The 17,354-nt window shown below is 52.5% G+C and overlaps 1 protein-coding gene across 16 annotated transcripts in view; it reads right to left on the bottom strand.

The window, feature by feature from the left end:
- Positions 1-17,354, bottom strand: part of ARMC9 (armadillo repeat containing 9) — a 203,956-nt gene that overhangs the window by 9,787 nt on the left and 176,815 nt on the right. For 5 of the 16 annotated variants that reach the window (XM_077957876.1, XM_077957877.1, XM_077957875.1 and 2 more), the window contains 2 exons: positions 14,760-14,932; positions 10,607-13,381 (listed from right to left, as the gene is read on the bottom strand). In XM_077957876.1, coding sequence (XP_077814002.1) covers positions 13,359-13,381; positions 14,760-14,932 — 196 coding nt within the window. In that variant the 3' untranslated portion in view covers positions 10,607-13,358. Of the gene's footprint in view, positions 1-10,606; positions 14,933-17,354 lie in introns of those variants that run through there. The other 11 variants (XM_077957879.1, XM_028831211.2, XM_077957880.1 and 8 more) reach the window with 6 other exon arrangements.

Here is a 17,354-nt window from a genome sequence, read left to right as displayed (position 1 = left end):
CATGATTCATACAGAAAAAAATTGATAAATTGGACTTCATCAAAATTAAGAACTCCTGCTCTTTGAAAGACATTTGGAAAAGCATGAAAAGACAAACCATAGACTGGGAGAAACTGTTTGCAAAACACATGTCTGATAAAAGGCTTGTATCAAGCATATGTAAAGAATTCTCAAATGTGATAAATAAGAAATAAACAATCCAATCAAAACATTAGCAAAAGATTTGAACAGACACCTCACCAAAGAAGACATTTGGATGACAAATACTCCCATGAAAAGTTGCTCAATGTCATTAGTCATTAGGGAGACATGAATTAAAGCCACAATGGGAAAGCACTACACACCTATTAGAATGTTTGAATTAGAAAGACTGACCATACCAAGTGTTGGTGAGGATGTGGAGCAACTGGAAGGAACTCTCATACACTTCTGGTGGGAATATAAATTGGTATAACTTTGGAAAACAGTTGGACGGTTTCTTTCTTTCTCTTTTCTATTCTTTTTTGTAGAGACAGGGTGGCAGTATGTTGCCCAGGCTGGTCTCAAACTTCTGGCCTCAAATGATCCTCCCATCTTGGCCTCTCAAAGTGTTGGAATTACAGGCATGAGCAACTGCACCCCACCAGGATGGTTTCTTAATAAGTTAAATGTATATTTTTATACGTTTTGAAGAGAAACAAAATGTGTGTCCATACCGAGATGTGTACATGAACGTTTATAGCAGCTTTATTTGTAGTAGGCACATATACCAATTGTGACATATCTATACAATGGAATACTACTACTAATGAAAAGGTCTAGGCCAGGCGCTGTTGTTCATGCCTGTAATACCAGCACTTTGGGAGGCCGAGATGGGTGCATCATGAGGTCAGGAGATTGAGACCATCCTGGCTAACACAGTGAAACCCCGTCTCTACTAAAAATACAAAAAATTTAGCTGGGCGTGGTGGTGGTGGGTGCGTGTAGTCCCAGCTACTTGGGAGGCTGAAGCAGGAGAATGGTGTGAATCTGGGAGGTGGAGCTTATAGTGAGCCGAGATCACGCCACTACACTCCAGCCTGGGCGACAGAGCGAGATTACATCTCAAAAAAAAAATAAAATAAAATAAATTAATACAAATAAAAAAATAAATAAAAAGGACTAAATTATTGGTGCACACACCACAACAGGGATGATTCTCAAAATAATTATTCTGAATGAAAGAAGCCAGACAAAAATACACCTTGTGTGATGAGGTGTCCTCGCTGTGGGTGAGGGCAGAGGGGCAGGGGCAGGGCCAGGGCAGCGTGCTGCAGGGTCTTGGGTCTGGAGATAGGGCTGCCAGGTCAGAGCCCCCTGCGTGGGGTATGAACCTCAGCCAAGACATTGCAGCACCTGCCTGTCCCCACCCACCTATCTTGCCTTACATTGTATGTATAAAATTCTAGAAAGTGCAAACTAATCTATCATGACAAGAAATGTGAATTGCCTAAACATGGGGTGAGGTGGGAGGAATTACAAGGGGCCCAGAGGAAACTGCTGGGAGTGATGTTTACTGTGTCGATCTTGATTGTGGCGATGATTTTATGGTTGTTTATATACGTCAAAATTGACCACATTGTATACTTTAAACATAGATTTGATTGCTGTCAATTATACCCCAATAAAGCTGTTAGACATCTGCGACACATGTGCTGCCCTGGGGAGTGTGTGGTTTTTGGAGGAGGCAGAGTCGAGGCCCAGCGGTAGCCACAGCCCGGAGTGACCCCAGTGTGTGGTGAGCTCAGGAAGGGAGCCCTGCATTGCGACCGGAAGCTGAGCAACATAGACAGCACCTGGCCTCCTTAGAGTGCAAGCTCCCAGGCCCGCGAGGCCCCACCTGGGTGACCCATATGCACATTCAAGTTTGAGCTTGTACCAGGCCCCGACAGGACACTGTGGGAAGAGTCCCAGGCCCTCCCTGCCCTCTCAGAGCAAGGACCTCACAGTGCATTTAGTGACAGGGAGGGGAAAGTTCTGAGAGCTGGAGGTGGAGAGGGGCAGGAAGCTGAGGAGCTGAGGTCCCAGCAGAGCCCGAAGGTGGCATGCGGTGGCATTGGGAGGAGCAGGCAGGGACCAAGGCACGCAGGGGCCATGGGCCAGGGGGATGGAGGCAGGAGCCAGAGCTAGGAAAACCCAACTCTGCATCCCAAAGGGTTAAGCCCTCCCAGAGGGTCCCTCACACACCTCAGCTTAGCAACTACCTCCAGGGTCCTCGCTGGCCCTAGTCTGATCCCCCTCTTGGCTCCCACACCCCCCACTACCAGCCCGCTGCCTGGCCCTGGTCTTCCTTCCTTCCCCTCCATGCTGAGTTGGGGGAGAGTCTTGGCTTTGCTGCCACTGCGGCTGGAGCCCTTGGCCCCGGCATAAGGCAAGGACTCAGAAATGAGGATCCTCTGCCCAGGAAAGTGATAATGCCATTTTGGCCCAATCATGCACTAAAATTTGGAACAGCAGTTTGGTCTTGCCCCTGAAATCATATTGGTTTAATGCCAGCTTTCGGCCCATGGCGCCATCTTGCTTCTGGGAATTTATGGAGCCTGAGGCACCAGGACAAGAGGAGGAGCAGAGGCTAGGCCCCTCCTCTCATCTCTGCTTAGACCCTCTTGTTGCTGGGTGGAACCCCTGTGCCCTCTTCTTTTGGGCTGTCATCCCGCAGGAGTCACGGTTGGAAGGTTAACAGGAGCCCTGGGTGTACGAGGGGGCGGTTGGCAGGAAGAGGGTCATTGATGGGCTGATATGAGGGTGGGAGAGATTCAGGGCATTTCAGAGCCAGAGGACCCAAGATTCTGGACAGTGGAACTAGGATCTGTCCTTAACACAGGAGGGTGACATCAGGAGAAGGGGTGGCCACTGATGGTAGATGTTGGAGAACCAACAGAGGAGAAGAGAAAAGCCCAGTGCTGGGTTTGCTGCTGTAAGAGCAGAAGGCTGCTGTAACCGGGACTCAGGGCTTTTGGTGACAGGCCTCAGTGAGAGAACTGGAGCCTGATTCACAGGTGACAGGTGTCAGCTTTTGCTGTGTCTCCATCACTTTGCAAGGCTATGAGGTTTGATGCCACGTCTGTCTGGCTTAGAGGACCTGCTTTGCTGTCTGACCCGAGACCAGCCAGGGAGTGGGTGAGGGCAGAGGGGCAGGGCCAGTGCAGTGTGCTGCAGAGTCCTGGGCCTGGAGACAGTGCTGCAAGGCCAGAGCCCCTAGGTGGGGCATGAAGCCCAGCCAAGGCATTGCAGTGCCTGCCTGTCCCCACCCACGGCCACTGGTCATGGAGCCTCATAGTCCAGCTGTAAACTTCTCGTTAGCCAAACCACTGTGTGGGAAAAAACTGGTGTATTTCCTCCCTGGGCCAGATTGAATTTCTGAGTTTTATTTAACTACAATTATGACCTTGAACTTTTCAGTCCAGTTTGCTGGGCCCACTGCTGCCTGTGCCCGATGGAGACCTTAAAATCCTCAGCATGAACCTTGGGCCTCATGGCTGAGGCTCTGGCCCGGGTCTCACCCACCAAAAGAGCCTAGAGTGGAGTCTGGACCTCGAGCCGGGCACTGCCACTGTCACCATCTGTCCCACCATTAATCCCTGTGCTGAATTCCTTAATCACAGGCCACATCGTCCCCTCTTTTGTCCCTTCATCATCTTGCATTTATACACGACACCAAGAGAACCCTCATGATTTTGAAATAAAAGTGAAGGTGGAAGCTTGTTTTCCTGAGTGGAGCAGAGAGTGGAAGATGGAGTGGAGAAGAGTGGAGGAGAGACAGTGAAGGAGGGAGTGGAGGATGGAGTGGAGGAAAGAGTGGAGGAGGGAGTGGAGAATGGAGTGGAGGAGGGAGTGGAGGATGGAGTGGACGAGAGTGGAGGATAGAGTGGAGGATGGAGTGGAGGAGGGAGTGGAGAATGGAGTGGAGGAGGGAGTGGAGAATGGAGTGGAGGAGGGAGTGGACGAGAGTGGAGGATGGAGTGGAGGATGGAGTGGAGGGTGGAGTGGATGAGACAGTGGAGGAGGGAATGGAGGAGGTAGTGGAGGATGTAGTGGAGGATGGAGTGGAGGATGGAGTGGAGGAGGGAGTGGAGAATGGAGTGGAGGAGGGAGTGGAGGAGGGAGTGGAGGATGGAGTGGAGGGTGGAGTGGAGGAGGGAGTGGAGGATGGAGTGGAGGAGGGAGTGGAGGAGGCAGTGGAGAATGGAGTGGAGGATGGAGTGGAGAATGGAGTGGAGGAGGGAGTGGAGGAGGGAGTGGAGAATGGAGTGGAGGAGGGAGTGGAGGAGGGAGTGGAGGATGCAGTGGAGGATGGAGTGGAGGGTGGAGTGGAGGAGGGAGTGGAGGGTGGAGTGGAGGAGGGAGTGGAGGATGGAGTGGAGAATGGAGTGGAGGAGGGAGTGGAGGAGGGAGTGGAGAATGGAGTGGAGGAGGGAGTGGAGGATGGAGTGGAGGAGGGAGTGGAGGATGGAGTGGAGGATGGAGTGGAGGAGGGAGTGGAGAAGGGAGTGGAGGATGGAGTGGAGGAGGGAGTGGAGGAGGCAGTGGAGAATGGAGTGGAGGAGGGAGTGGAGAATGGAGTGGAGGAGGGAGTGGAGGAGGCAGTGGAGGATGCAGTGGAGGATGGAGTGGAGGATGGAGTGGAGGAGGCAGTGGAGGAGGAAGTGGAGGAGGCAGTGGAGGAGGGAGTGGAGAATGGAGTGGAGGAGGGAGTGGAGAATGGAGTGGAGGAGGGAGTGGAGGATGCAGTGGAGGATGGAGTGGAGGGTGGAGTGGAGGAGGAAGTGGAGGATGGAGTGGAGGAAGGAGTGGAGGAGGCAGTGGAGAATGGAGTGGAGGAGGGAGTGGAGAATGGAGTGGAGGAGGGAGTGGAGGAGGGAGTGGAGGAGGGAGTGGAGGAGGGAGTGGAGGAGGCAGTGGAGAATGGAGTGGAGGATGGAGTGGAGGAGGGAGTGGAGAATGGAGTGGAGGATGGAGTGGAGGATGGAGTGGAGGAGGCAGTGGAGGAGGAAGTGGAGGAGGCAGTGGAGGAGGGAGTGGAGAATGGAGTGGAGGAGGGAGTGGAGAATGGAGTGGACGAGAGTAGAGGAGAGATGGAGGATGGAGTGGAGAAGAGAGTGGTGAATGGAGTAGAGAGTGGAGGATGGAATGGTACCTGGAGTGGTTTTGAACTTAAAGAAAGAAGTGTTTGCTCCTAAGCAACCCGAAGGGGCCCAGCCAAATGCTGATTTCCCTGGAAGGACCCAAGCCCTGGGCATCCATCAGCACCACCTGATGGAAGGGTAAAGGGCCTGTGGAGCATTGGAGGTGGTTTCACAGTTAAAAATTTAAGGACCGGAGTTACACCGGGCTTGAAGGTGGGTTTTGAATGAAGGTGGGAGCAATGAGGCACATAAAACTCTAGCAGCAATCCCACGTCTGAGTGACCAGGGTCAGTGTTTTGGTTATAAACCTTTGGATTCCTAGCAACACCCAACCTGAAGTATCTTTTTTATTTTAAAGGCAGGGATTTATTGGCTCAGATAAGCTGAGCAGGGCCGGGTGTTGCTGGAAACAACCAGATTCCACCGGGCGATCGGCCCCTCTGCCTCTTCCTGAATAGCGGCTCTGTCTCTCCTCCTGTACCATGGCTTCCTCCAGAGATGGAGGCCCAGCCACCGGCAGCTCTCATCTCAGCTTTGTCTTTGAAAGGGAAAGTGGGGGGCCCCATCTGCTCCCGACCAGGGCAGTCAGGCAGTTCCCATGTGGACCACATGGCAAGAGTGCGGAGGGGAAGCCTCCGCCTGGAGGGAGGCCACGCCCAACCCTCACCCTGGCCCGGCAGCACCATAGCGACACCAGACAACCCTCATGGATGGGCTCAGCAGAGCACCAGGACGCCCTGAAGCCCGAGTTCCAGGTGTTGTGCGATGCCACTCTCCACCCATCCTCTGGAAGCGGCATCATTGTTCGTGGCCCCCCTTGTTGGCTCTAGTCGGCCTGACTCAGAAATTAATTGTCCTTGAGATCCTTGTATTGACAGTGGCCACTCCCTCCATTCTTCCTCTCAGCCATGAGAACAACGAACCTCCAGCTGCCTGGGCCTTGGCCTCACCCCAGAGTAGCCTCGCCCTGCCGGACTCTGACTCCTTTCCTAGGATGGGGCGTTGGTCCTGGGGTCTCCTGGTACCCCAGCAGCCTTGCCCACTCAAGTGCACTCATGTGGCACAGCAATAGCAGTGAGTCAGAGAGCCAGGTCTCCTCCCTGTCACTATTTTCAGGGTCCCCGGGAGAGGGGGGTTTCACAAAATCTGAACCTTCTCTCCTCTTTGGCTTGGTTTTCGCGTTTTTCCACCTGACCACTATTTCATGCCGTTTTCGGAGTCTTGGCTGCCGCTGGGGTCTCCCAGGGATGCTGATTTCCCTCTCCCCAGCCTCCCTCCCCCACTCCCCGTCTCTGCTGCAGCCTCCCTGGGCCTTGTCCAGGGTGCTCAGTGCGCAGCAGCCACCTCCTTGTTGGTTTGCCACACAGCCCCAGGGCAGTGATACCAACAGGGCCCAGGTGGGATGCCCGAGGCCAGGCTGAGCCATTGGCCGATCCTCAGATCCTGGGGCCAAGGGCCTCCCCGGATGCTGTGCACACATTCTTTTTTCTCTCTGTCGCCTAGGCTGGGGTGCAGTGGCACAATCTCGGCTCACTGCAACTTCCACCTCCTGGGTCCAAGCAATTCTCCTGCCTCAAGCCTCCTGAGGAGCTGGGATTACAGGCGCGTGCCACCATGCCCGGCTAATTTTTGTGTTTTTGATAGAGACAGGGTTTCACCATGTTGGCCAGGCTGGTCTCGAACTTCTAACCTCGTGATCTGCCCACCTCGGCCTCCCAAAGTGCTGGGAGTACAGGCGTGAGCCACCGCGCCCTGCAAGCTGTGCACACATTCTAATCATGGGGCCTGAAAGACTGGCCTTTGGCTGGGCATGCTGGCACGTGTCTTTAATTCCAGCACTTTGGGAGGCCTCGAAGGAGGATCAATTAACGACAGCCTGGGCAACATAGCAAGACTGTCTCAAAAAAAAAAAAAAAAAAAAAAAAGACTGGCCTTTGGCTGGGAATGGCAATGGTAATGGCCTCCCGACTCCAGGCCCCAGCCCTTCAGCCCCACTCTTCTTGATTTTGGCTGAGGTACTTTATCCAACCTCTACCCCACCTTTCCTCGGTAAACCCGGGGTCCCTGGCCCTGCCCCTCAGGGCCTATAAGCCATTGGGACCCTCTGCCTGGCTTCTCCCTTGAAGACAGCGCTGCCTGAGTTGAGGCCTGGCTTGGCATTACTTGGAAACTTGCTGGTTGGGGGGCGGCACCCTGTACTCCCCTCCCCTTCAGCCTGGTCAGTGCGCCTCACTCCAGGCTGTTTAAGACCCAGGCCACACTTCTCACGTATCCAGTGAACTCTTCGCTCCCAGGATCTCGTGACTCATCACTGAAGACTGGTGACAAAGAGCAGCTCCACACCTGTGCACACTTGGGGCGGGCACGTTTCCAGAGGCCCAGAGGGACGGTGACAGTGTTAGCAGCAACGCTGTGCCAAGCAGGAAGGTGTCCAAGCGACACCCAGGACAACTGGAAGAAGCCCCCACTGATCACAGAAACGGGGAGAGGCTCTGGGCCAGATGCTGGAAGGGGAGCTGACACAAGTACTTCGGGCCAGTGTGAGACCTGAGGACCTGTAGAGAGACACGTGGGCAGAGACAGCCACTGCCTCTCCATCGCACATGACACATCCTTGGCTTTGCCATTTCAGGGACGCACACTGCCTTGCTTCCTCTAGCTCTCCCTGACTTAGTTCCTGTTCCGCCCAGCATCCTGCCTCCGAGGCTGCACCGTCTTGCACTGCTTCTGCCAGTGGTGTGTTGGTAAACATTTAACAACCGGCTCTTGGAGGTGGGGGCTAAAGCTCTGGTTTGTGGTGCTTGCCAATTTCTGTGGTTTAAATACCTCCACTATGGCCAGTTTCAAGCTACCAAAATGATGTCACTGAATACAGAATTGGGAAGGGATGTCTAGCAGCCTTCGTTAATTCTGTCATATTTCCACCATACAGATGCAATAGATGTGAATAACCTCCAGGGCAGAGGACAGTGGATGCAGGAAAATCCTTAGGAAAAGATGTTTTGATTATTTATTCCTTTTGTTTTTAATAGAATTTATTTTACTATAAGTTTATATAACTTAAGTTTGGTAATGGCTATGTTTAAAAGCAGCTCATAGAATTCCCCCAAACTGGGCCGGGCATGGTGGCTCATGCCTGTAATCCCAGTACTTTGGGAGGCTGAGGTGGGCAGATCATGAAGTCAGGAGTTGGAGACCAGCCTGACCAACATGGTGAAACCTTGTCTCTACTAAAAATACAAAAATTAGCCAGGCATGGTGGCACGTGCCTGTAATCCCAGCTACTTGGGAGGCTGAGGCAGGAGAATCACTTGAACCTGGGAGGCAGAGGTTGCAGTGAGCTGAGACCGTGCCATTGCACTCCAGCCTGGGCAACAGAGTGAGTCTCCGTCTCAAAAACAAAACAAAACAAAAACAGCAACAACAAAAAAAAGAATTCCCCCCAAACTTAGTAATCAGCTCCGTGAGCTGTCCCAAACTGGCCACACACCACTGCCTCCTGCCCAGGGGCCAGAGGACGGCCGGGTGGACTCCTTGCTTCCCAGCATCCCTCAGGATCACAGCTTTGAGGCCGTTGCTCCAGCCTCCCTTCTTAGAGCTCCTGCCATCCACCTTCCTGCCTTCTCCGGGTCTCCCCTCTGACCTCAATGCCTTTGGCAACCAGCTCACTGCCTTGACAGGCACGGGTGCAGGCTGACCTCTGGCCAGTGCTCTAAGGAAACTGCTCTCAAGCTGGCCTCAGCCTGTTATCTTCTTCCCCATCTCCTCTACAGCCTGACTATGGCAACCGCCCTCCATCCCCTGCTTTCCTCCCTGGGTTCCAGAGCTTGCATCACTGGTCCTCCCCCTGCACCCCTAGTCCTCCTCCCTGCATCCCTAGTCCTCCTCCTCCTCCTTCCCTGAAACTCCTGCACCCGCCCTCTTCTTTCTCACCCCCCGGTTCTATCCTGTTTCCTATTTCTCTAGTCCCCCTTCTGAGATCCCATCGACCCCCAGGCTTCAGTAGACAACTTAAGGAGATGACTCTGGATGGGGCTCTGTATGCCTGACTTTTTGTTAATTTTGCAACTATTTCCTAGAAACCTGCCTGATGCTTCAGCCTGGGGCTGGTGCTCCGGCCTGGCCTGTGGCCATCCGAAAAGGCCAGAAATTCTCCCTACAAGATGGATGGCAACTTGAAAGCCAATGGGACTGTGTCTCCACATCCTGACACACTGCAGCCCCAAAGAATATATTTGTTCAATTGAATCTAAATGGACAGGGTATACCACAATGGAAAAACAGCCCTAAAAGATTCAGTTCTGCAAAGTTCTGAACAGTATCTATGTGGTAGATTGCAGCAGTATTGCCCCTGGTTCATTGGGGGTCCCTGTATCCACGTTCTTTCACACAGACTTGTGCCTTGGCCATGTGATCTGCTTTGGACAATGGGAGAATAGCGAACGTGGATATGAGACTTGGGCTTGATTTCTCTTACTGCCATGGGAGCCCCGAGGCCACCATGTGAACGAGCCTAAGCTGGAGGAGAACTAAGGGCTCAGCCAACAGCCCACTACCAGACATGAGTGAAGCCCTGACTGCCCTCTGACCACAAGACACAGTTGAGTTCAGCCAAGCCCAGCAGAAGAATTGCCTGTCTGTGCCCAGCCCCCATCACTGATCCACATCATTATAAAGCTAATATATTTGTTGGTTTAAGCCACTAAGTTTCAGAGGTAGTTTGTTATATGCAAAAGCTAACCTAATCACTTCTTAGAACAGCACACCCCAAATAGTATCTGGAGAGATAAAGATAGGCAAACAGGCACACCACCAGCCACAGGCTGTGCTATCAGGCACTGTGGAAGGGTCAGAGGGATCCCCCAGATTCTAGGCCAGGATTAGGAAGAGGGGGTGAGGTATTCACCTTGCATACAAAATTTAGAGGGATACCCCAAAACTCAGTATGAAGACAAATGATGTAATACTTTAATGCAATATTTAAAAAAATCAAATTGGTAACTCTGGTCCGCGTCCCAGCTGCCCATTTTGTAAATACAGTTTTATTAAAACTGGGGCTGGGATTAGGGTTAGACAAGACAGGTGGGGTCATCCAAGTACAGGGCCAGACTTGTTTTTATTAAAAAGTTTGATATTTTATCATGGCTTTTTTTTTTTTTTTCATGAACCTTATTTGTTCATCTGGGTTTTTTATTTTTATTTTTATTTTATTATTATTATTTTTTGGCTCTTTTGATTTGGGTCAAATCTTTCCTCACCTATTGACTAATTTCTGGCAGCGAACTGGATCTCAAACCTCCACCTGCCTATTAAAGTCCCCACCACAGGTCCTAATTTAAGCTCTTGCCAGACAGTTCCACTTTGCTGTTAATGCAGAAATGAGATCAAGTCCCACTCAGAAGAAACCAGAGGGGTGGCTCAGCCTCCAGGGCAGAGGAAGCATAATCCACCTGGGGCCTTACCATTTTCTAGAAGGTCCAAATATCCTTCTCTGTGGCTTCCCTTGGTAGTTTTCAGGGGCAAACCTTAGGAGCCATCCGCTCGGATCTCCATCTGGAGACCTGACTTTTAAGCAGGTTTATTTGTGTTTCCGATTTTTTCCCCTTAGACTTTGGTCATACCCATCCTCAGCAAGCTCACTGGAGCCAGTAGATAGTTGGAATATTTGTGAATAAGTTGTTGGTATTTTACAAAGTATATTTCTAGCTGTCAGCGTTGGAATGCAGAGGCGTGCGCCCAGGAGTGGACCCTCCCAGGGTGTGGTGCCGAGGCCTGGGTGATATTTTCAGCACTTTCCCGGAAGAACCACCCGTATCTCACCTAGTAATCTCAACTGTTTTTTTTTTTTTTTTTTTTTTTTTTGACGGAGTCTCTGTCTGTCGCCCAGGCTGGAGTGCAGGGGCATGATCTCGGCTCACTGCAACCTCCATCTCCCAGGTTCAAGCGATTCTTGTGCCTCAGCCTCCTCGAGTAGCTGGGATTACAGGTGCACACTATCACATCCAGCTAATTTTTTGTATTTTAGTAGAGACCGGGTTTCGCCATGTTGGCCAGGCTGGTCTTGAACTCCTGGAGGCCTCAAGTGATCCGCCTGCCTTGGCCTCCCAAAGTGCTGGGATTACAGGTGTGAGCCACTGCGCCCAGCCTAATCTCAGTGTATTTTGACCCTAAGTTGGATACTCCCCACTTCTCTAAAAGACTATCTTTTCTCCTCAAACCATCAGACAACTACAGATCAGACTTTAGCTCTTTGGTAGGCTCGAGGGAAAAGTAGTTGTTGACTTCATACGAGGTAGACACTGACCTGACCCCGATGATTCTCCCATCCCCTGGATTTCTGCTGCTCCCACACCAAGGGCGGGAAAGGCTGTGCCAGCCAGTGGCATCTGAGGAATCCGGAGGGGAGTGGACTTCTTGTGGGGAGCGAGAGAGATTTTTCCATTTCACTCCTTTGCTGTTCGTCTGCAACCACTCTACACCTTTTCAAAGTCTCACCACGGAGGAGTAGCATTTGGGAACTCTGTACTTTTCCTCTGTCTGCACCACTGACACCAGGGGCGAGCTGTGGGTTTGCTCCCGAAGCCTCCAGGTCAAGTAAGGAGTTCAGAGAGGGCCTGGAGGCTGATAGGTCAGGACGGCAACCTTCTTCCCGGAGCACAGAGTGGCCTCACACATTTCCGGAGAACCAAGAGGTGGCTACCAGGCCAGTCACACGACAGTATCTAATGTGCCCAGCCTGGAGCCACTGCCAAGAACTCACAAGATTAACCGGGGTCCTGGCCCTGGATGAGCTTCTGGTCATCTCTTGGGTAACCTGGCCTCCTGTTTGCCTCCTCTGCCTGCGCTCCTGAGGTGTCAGGGGGCTGTGGAAAAATCCAGCGCTTAGCCTTTATTTACGACCACTGGGACCACAGAGATGTCCCCATTGAAGGGTCTGGTGGGCCGATCAGGTGCCTGGGGGAGGGCACATGACTTTTATCTGCTTTCCGTTTCCCTTCACACACACACACACACACACACACACACACACACACACACACACACACAGAGCATTAAATACCAATGGGTTTTATTTGATTTTAGAGCTTGGGTAACATCCAGGACACCTGTGACTTGCTGGTCCTGAAGGCAAACATCCTTCCTCTGCCCTAAGTCTGGACTCTGACGACAGCCCTGGTGAGGGGCGCACAGGCCTGCCCTGCAGGACGGGCCACTTTGTGGGTAGAGCTGTTTGTGTCTATGGTCCCGGTGCAGGGAGGGAGGCAGAAGGTGCTCCCTGGTCACACCAGCGACCTTTTTAAGGCCTTCAAAAAACGTGTGCAGAGGCACAGAGCTTTGAAGAGGGTGGAGCACGCCATATTCTTTCTCAGATTTTTTTTTTTTTGGGACGGAGTCTTGCTCTGTCGCCCAGGCTGGAGTGCAGGGACATGATCTAGGCTCACTGCAAGCTCCGCCTCCCGGCTTCATGCCATTCTCCTGCCTCAGCCTTCTGAGTAGCTGGGACTACAGGCGCCTGCCACAACGCCCTGCTCATTTTTTTTTATTTTTTTAGTAGAGACGGGGTTTCACCATGTTAGCCAGGATGGTCTCGATCTGCTGACCTCGTGATCTGCCCGCCTCGGCCTTCCAAAGTGATGGAATTATAGGCGTGAGCCACTGCGCCCGGCCTTCTTTCTCAGATTTTAACAGAGGAAGAAAACACCAACTTTGCTGCTGAGACACAGGCTTGAGAATAAAATGAGCTTCATCTAAGTTCCTTCTGGGTCCCGGTAGTCGGTCTGAGTGAGGAGAGCTGGATTCAGCAGCCTTGGAAAGGCCCTGCTCCAGGCTGGCCCCACACTGTCGCCCCGTTGGGGCCTGGAGGGCCAGGGCTGCAAATCCAGCACCTGCTGTTTCTGGGGCCAGAAGATCTCCTGCGGGCAAAAGCCACCCCCTCCTGTGTGTGTGAAGGGTAAGCAGGAAATCCCCCTCGTCAGGACGCAGTTCCAGGCTCTCCCCGGCCCTCCTTGGTGGCTCTGCCCCGGGAGAAAGTGACCCAGCCGGTGGGGCTGCGATGGCCTTGGTCTGGTGCTGCCTGGAGAGCTGGCCTCCCCTCAGCTCCCCGAGTCTTGTGGACAACTGTCCCTTTACATCCATCACTGGCAGCTGCTGCCAGCTGAGAGCGGGAAGCTGGCTGGTCCTCCGGCAACGTGATGGGGACACCCGGGGACATCCTTACTTCCTGTGAGACTGGCTGCCTGGAGAGAAAAGCCAGAGCAAGACGCCAGCGTTGTGCGGTCTCCGCACAGAATCCCTCTGTCCCACTCAGTCCCTCTTTCAGCCGGCTTAGAAGTGAGGGAACATTCCCTCCCCCAGGTCGCCTGTTCTGTGGCCGGGGCTCGACTGGCAGGCCAGTTTTTCCTCACAGGAAGCAGGCCCTTTGGTGCGGGTCGCTCAGCCAGCTTTGCTGGCAACAGCTCACAGTTTTGTTGAGCCCACAGGACACACAACGCCCATGGCTAGCTGAGCCGTCCACACCGCGACCATGCTATGCTGCTAGATGTGGGGCCAGGCCAGCCGCCAGCTGCTGGTGTCACTGTCGCTATGAACTGGGGATCCCTGCCCCAGTGGCACCTTCCTCCTGGCTGAGCCGCCCCTGGATTTGCCGCATTTCCTCTGCACCTGACCTGGGCTGGCTCGGCTGGGGTTTGGGGCGTGTTTCCCAGTGGGAGGCGGGAGGGGTCCCAACCTGGCTCCCCAGCCATGGCCATTACCCCCACTTCCGACCCAGCATGTCCCCAGCTGACCAGAGCGCCCAGGGCCCGGCCAGGAAGGTAGTGGGGTGGGGCGGGCTGGGGGCGGCCACAGAAATGCGCATATCCTGAGCGGGACCCCTTTCATCCTGCCTGACCTTCTTTTGTTCTGTCCTTTTGTTTCCCCTGAGTTTTGGTAAAGCCCTCTAGAAAGGTTCAGCTCAGCTGGGGCGTGGAGGTGGAGGGGCTATCAACTGGCAGAGGCTGGAAGGCGACAGAGAAAGACAAAGTTGTCCTTACAGTGAGCCTCAGGTGAGAGGGTGAGAGGGAGGCCCCAGGGAGAGAGTGGGGGCCCTTGGGCCCATCCCATTTGCAGGCCCTCTGACAGCCCCTCCATCCAGCCTGCGAGCAGACACCCGCTTCTGTTTGACCTGGGGGTGGCCTGAGAGGCTGGGCCAGGCAGGGACACAGCGGCTGGACCAGGGGCTGGACCACCTTCCACCAGGGCAGGTCTGAGTTTCAGGGCTAACCCCAGGGCAGTAGGGCCAGCTCAGGGCCAAATCTATAAGCTCCACAGAGGGTAGGGGGGAAGGGGCTTCTCTCTCAGTGACCTGCCTGGAGGTCTCCCTCCTCAGCTTGAGTTTGAGTCACTGAGGCCAAAGGGAATTTAATAGGAAGGAAGATTCATGCAGAACCTGTCCCTGGAGGAAAGGAAGCCGCCCACTGGGGCCTGTTTGTGTTTGGAAGGGAAGCAGGCCTTCTCCCCTTCTGGCCTGGCCTGGCACACACAGGAGCACGGGGCCAAATGCAGCACCAAAATGCCCCTCCCTCCGGGTGGGCGGGTAGCCATCCTCCCATGCCAGCGGGGCCCAGGCTGACTTACTCGGCAGGCCCCTTGTGGAGGACGCTGTGGAGCCGGGGCGGCTGGCCTGCTGGGGGCCACACGAAGAGAACGGAGGGGCCAGAACTGACGCCTTTGCCTTGGGTAGGTTCCAGTCCAGCATCTCTGGAGTGCTGGGGGCCCGGGGCTTGCAGGTGAAGGCTGATGCACATTCCCTAGAACAAAACGTGCAACCTGGAGTCCCAGCTACCACAGTGTTAGAAACTACAGGAGGGGCCGGATGTGATGGCTCCCGCCTGTAATCCCAGCACTCTGGGAGGCCAAGGCGGATGAATCACCTGAGGTCAGGAGTTCGAGACCAGCGTGGCCAACATGGTGAAACCCCATCACTACTAAAAATACAAAAATTAGCTGGGCGTGGTGGTGGGTGCTTGTAATTCCAGCTCCTCAGGAGGCTGAGGCAGGAGAACCCCTTGAACCTGGGAGGAGGTTGCGGTGAGCCAAGACTGCACCATTGCACTCCAGTCTGGGCGACAAGAGCGAAATTCTGTCTCAAAAAAAAAAAAAAAAAAAAAAAAAAAAGAAAAGAAAAAAAGAAACTGGCCGAGCACAGTGGCTCACGCCTGTAATCTAACACTTTGGGAGGCTGAGGCAGGTGGATCACCTGAGGTCAGGAGTTGGAGACCAGCCTGACCAATATGGTGAGACCCCCCATCTCTACTAAAAATACAAAAATCACCCAGGCGTGGTGGCAGACGCCTGTAGTCCCAGCTAGTCAGGAGGCTGAGACAGGAGAATTGCTTGAACCTGGGAGGCAGAGGTTGCAGTGAGCCAAGATCACACCACTGCACTCCAGCCTGGGTGACAGAGCGAAACTCCATCTCTAAATAAATAAATAAATAAATAAATAAACAAACAAATACATAAAAAAGAAACCACAGGCAGAAGGAGACAATGGGCATAGGTGGGGAAATGCAGGCACCAATGGGAAAGAATCCCTGCGCCATGGAGCTTTGGGTCCGGCCCCACTGCTCTTCATAAGGTGACTGCACAGATGTTCCCTGATACCTTGGGAGCCTCAGTTTCCCTGCCTGTAAAATGTCTAAGGAACAGCTGTGAAAATTCAGTGAGGTCATATCCTGGGCCCAGTTGTTAGGACCCCTTAGATGGAGGTATGGTTCTGGGGAGTAGGATTTGGGAGGAGACTGTGGGATTCTTTGGTTTGATTTGTTTCTATATGCCTTTTTTTACATTGACAATATACCACTTTAATAATGAGAAAAATAGGTCAGGCGCAGTGGCTCACGCCTGTAAGCCCAGCACTTTGGGAGGCCAAGGCGGGCAGATCATGAGGTCAGAAGATCGAGACCAGCCTGGCCAGTATGGTGAAACCCGTCTCTACTAAAAATACAAAAAATTAGCCAAGCATGGTGGTGCGCACCTGTAATCCCAGCTACTCAGGAGGCTGAGGCAGGAGAATCACTTGAACCCGGGAGGTGGAGGTTGCAGTGAGCCAAGATTGTGCCACTGCACTACAGTCTGGGTGATAGAGTGAGACTCTGCCTCAAAAAAAAAAAAAAATATATATATATATACACACACACACACACACACACACACACACACACACATACACACACACACACATAAAATAATTTAAAAAATAATACTTACATCTGAAAAGTCTCCAAATCCAAATTGGAAAACAGTGGTATACAAACTGCTCATACTTTTTAGGTAAGAAGTCTTCAAACTAGGTTCAAAAGTATAGTAGGAATTTAGCCCTATTATTATTATTTTTTAATTGTAACATAGCTGGGTGTGGTGGCTCATGCCTGTAATCCTGGCACTTTGGGAGGCCGAGACAGGTAGATCGCTTGAGCTCAGGGGTTCGAGATTAGACTGGGCAACATGGCCAAATCCCATCTCTACAAAAAAAAAATACAAAAATTAGCTGGGCATGGTGGCACGTGCCTGTAGTACCAGCTACTTGGGAGGCTGAGGCAGGAAGATCACTTGTGCCTGGGAGGTCAAGGCTGCAGTGAGCCTTGTTCACACCACGGCCCTCCAACCTGGGCAACAAAGTGTGACCCTGTCTCAAAAATTAAAATTTTTGTATCACTCATAACACTACTCCCCTAAATATTTTCCACATTCTACCTTTTGCCTATGTGACATTGTTGCTTACTTGTAGGTACAGTAACAGGCTCCTGTTACCACTCTGCTTTTATGAGTCTCACCCCACCCTCTCCACACGTCCACGCAGACTGTCGTTAGCATTTACCAGAGTTGGGTATTATTTCTTCTGATGTATATACTCGGATTTAATGAATGGATGCTCTGCTTTTCTTTCGTTCATTGATAGAGCTCATGGTGCTGAGAATTCTGCTAGGGGCTGGGGATCAGCGATCAGGATGCATCTCCTGATGGGATGAGTTCACAGATACACGGGGCTATCTGACCTGGGAACTGGGCTGTCAAATCATTACATGAAAGCTTTGCTGATGTGTTTACACATACAAAGGAGCTTTGTACATGGTCTAGTGAGGTGACTTCTTTCTTTTTTAAACTGATACATAATTGTACATATTTATGGGGTACAGTGTGATATTTTGATGCAGGTATAATGTGTGTAAC

Source organism: Macaca mulatta, chromosome 12 (genome assembly GCF_049350105.2).
Source record: "Macaca mulatta isolate MMU2019108-1 chromosome 12, T2T-MMU8v2.0, whole genome shotgun sequence".
Taxonomy (NCBI): Eukaryota; Metazoa; Chordata; class Mammalia; order Primates; family Cercopithecidae; genus Macaca; species Macaca mulatta.
This window is presented reverse-complemented; position numbering and strand designations above follow the sequence as displayed.